The sequence below is a fragment of the Malurus melanocephalus genome, unplaced genomic scaffold (genome assembly GCF_030028575.1).
Source record: "Malurus melanocephalus ecotype Western Australia unplaced genomic scaffold, MMel_1.1 scaffold_1407, whole genome shotgun sequence".
Taxonomy (NCBI): Eukaryota; Metazoa; Chordata; class Aves; order Passeriformes; family Maluridae; genus Malurus; species Malurus melanocephalus.
Window position 1 is genome coordinate 1 of NW_026624639.1, and position 1,037 is coordinate 1,037.

At 39.8% G+C, this 1,037-nt stretch overlaps 1 protein-coding gene across 1 annotated transcript in view; it reads right to left on the reverse strand.

Moving 5' to 3' along the window:
• Positions 1 to 175: 175 nt before the first annotated feature.
• Positions 176 to 1,037, reverse strand: part of MIB2 (MIB E3 ubiquitin protein ligase 2) — a 27,454-nt gene continuing 26,592 nt past the window's right edge. Inside the window, exons 13-14 of the mRNA XM_057387869.1 lie at positions 949 to 1,017; positions 176 to 390 (exon numbers count right to left, since the gene is read on the reverse strand). Coding sequence (XP_057243852.1) covers positions 208 to 390; positions 949 to 1,017 — 252 coding nt within the window. The 3' untranslated portion in view covers positions 176 to 207. The remainder of the gene's footprint in view (positions 391 to 948; positions 1,018 to 1,037) is intronic.

Below are 1,037 nucleotides of genomic sequence, written 5' to 3' on the forward strand. Positions count from 1 at the left end.
TCAGCACACACCCTGACAGAACCGTTCCAGAAACTTGGGGCAGCTCCAGAAGGGACAGGAGGCTCAGGGTGACAACCAGGGGCTCTCAGGGTGACACAAGGCCCTCAGAGTGACACCCAGGGGCTCTCAGGGACTCTCCATCCCCGCCTGGAGCAGCTGCAGTGACCCCAGGGCTGCAGAAAAGCAGGAATTTCCCAAGGCCACAATTCACCTGAATTTCTGTGAGAAGTCCTTGACAATCTGGACGATCCTCCCGTCYGTGATGAGGTCCAGAGGAGACTTCCCCCGGTGATTTGCATAATTAATATCAGCCCCCTCCTGTGCCAGGTAGCAGGCGATGGCAGTGCCCACGTTCAGCTCCATGCTGCCCAGGAAGCCAGAAGCCTGCAGCTGGAAAACGGGGAGAAAACTTCTGATCTTCTGCTCTGATTTGTACCAAAATCTTAATTCTGGTATTGATTTTGGTGTTATTGGTAAATAAAGTCTTTTTAATATAAAAATATTTATTATATGTAATATAATATACATATGTAAAAATGCAAAATAGAAAAAAACCTAATCATTATAAATAAAACCATGACTATCTGGAAATGGTGCTGTTTCATTCCTAGCACAATACAACAGTGAAAAAAGGAGGAATGGGTGGTTTCATTTACCCTGATCATTATATATATATATATATATATATATATATATATATATATATATATATATATCTATCTATATATCTATCTAACTCTCTATATAGAGTTAGCTATTTATTATATATATACATATATAGATATTCATATACACATATATACATACACACATATATATATATAAATATGACATCTATATATGTGAAAATATAAAGTATTAAAAAAAACTAATTATTATTAATAAAACCAATACTAAGTGGGAATGGGGCTCTTTCACTCCTATGGTTTTTGAGGCTGGAATTGCCACCTTGGAAAGGAGGGAGGCTCCCATACCCCCCTGGCATTTCTCCACAGCCAGGGCCATGAGCTGCTGGCACTCCAGAAAAATGAGGAATG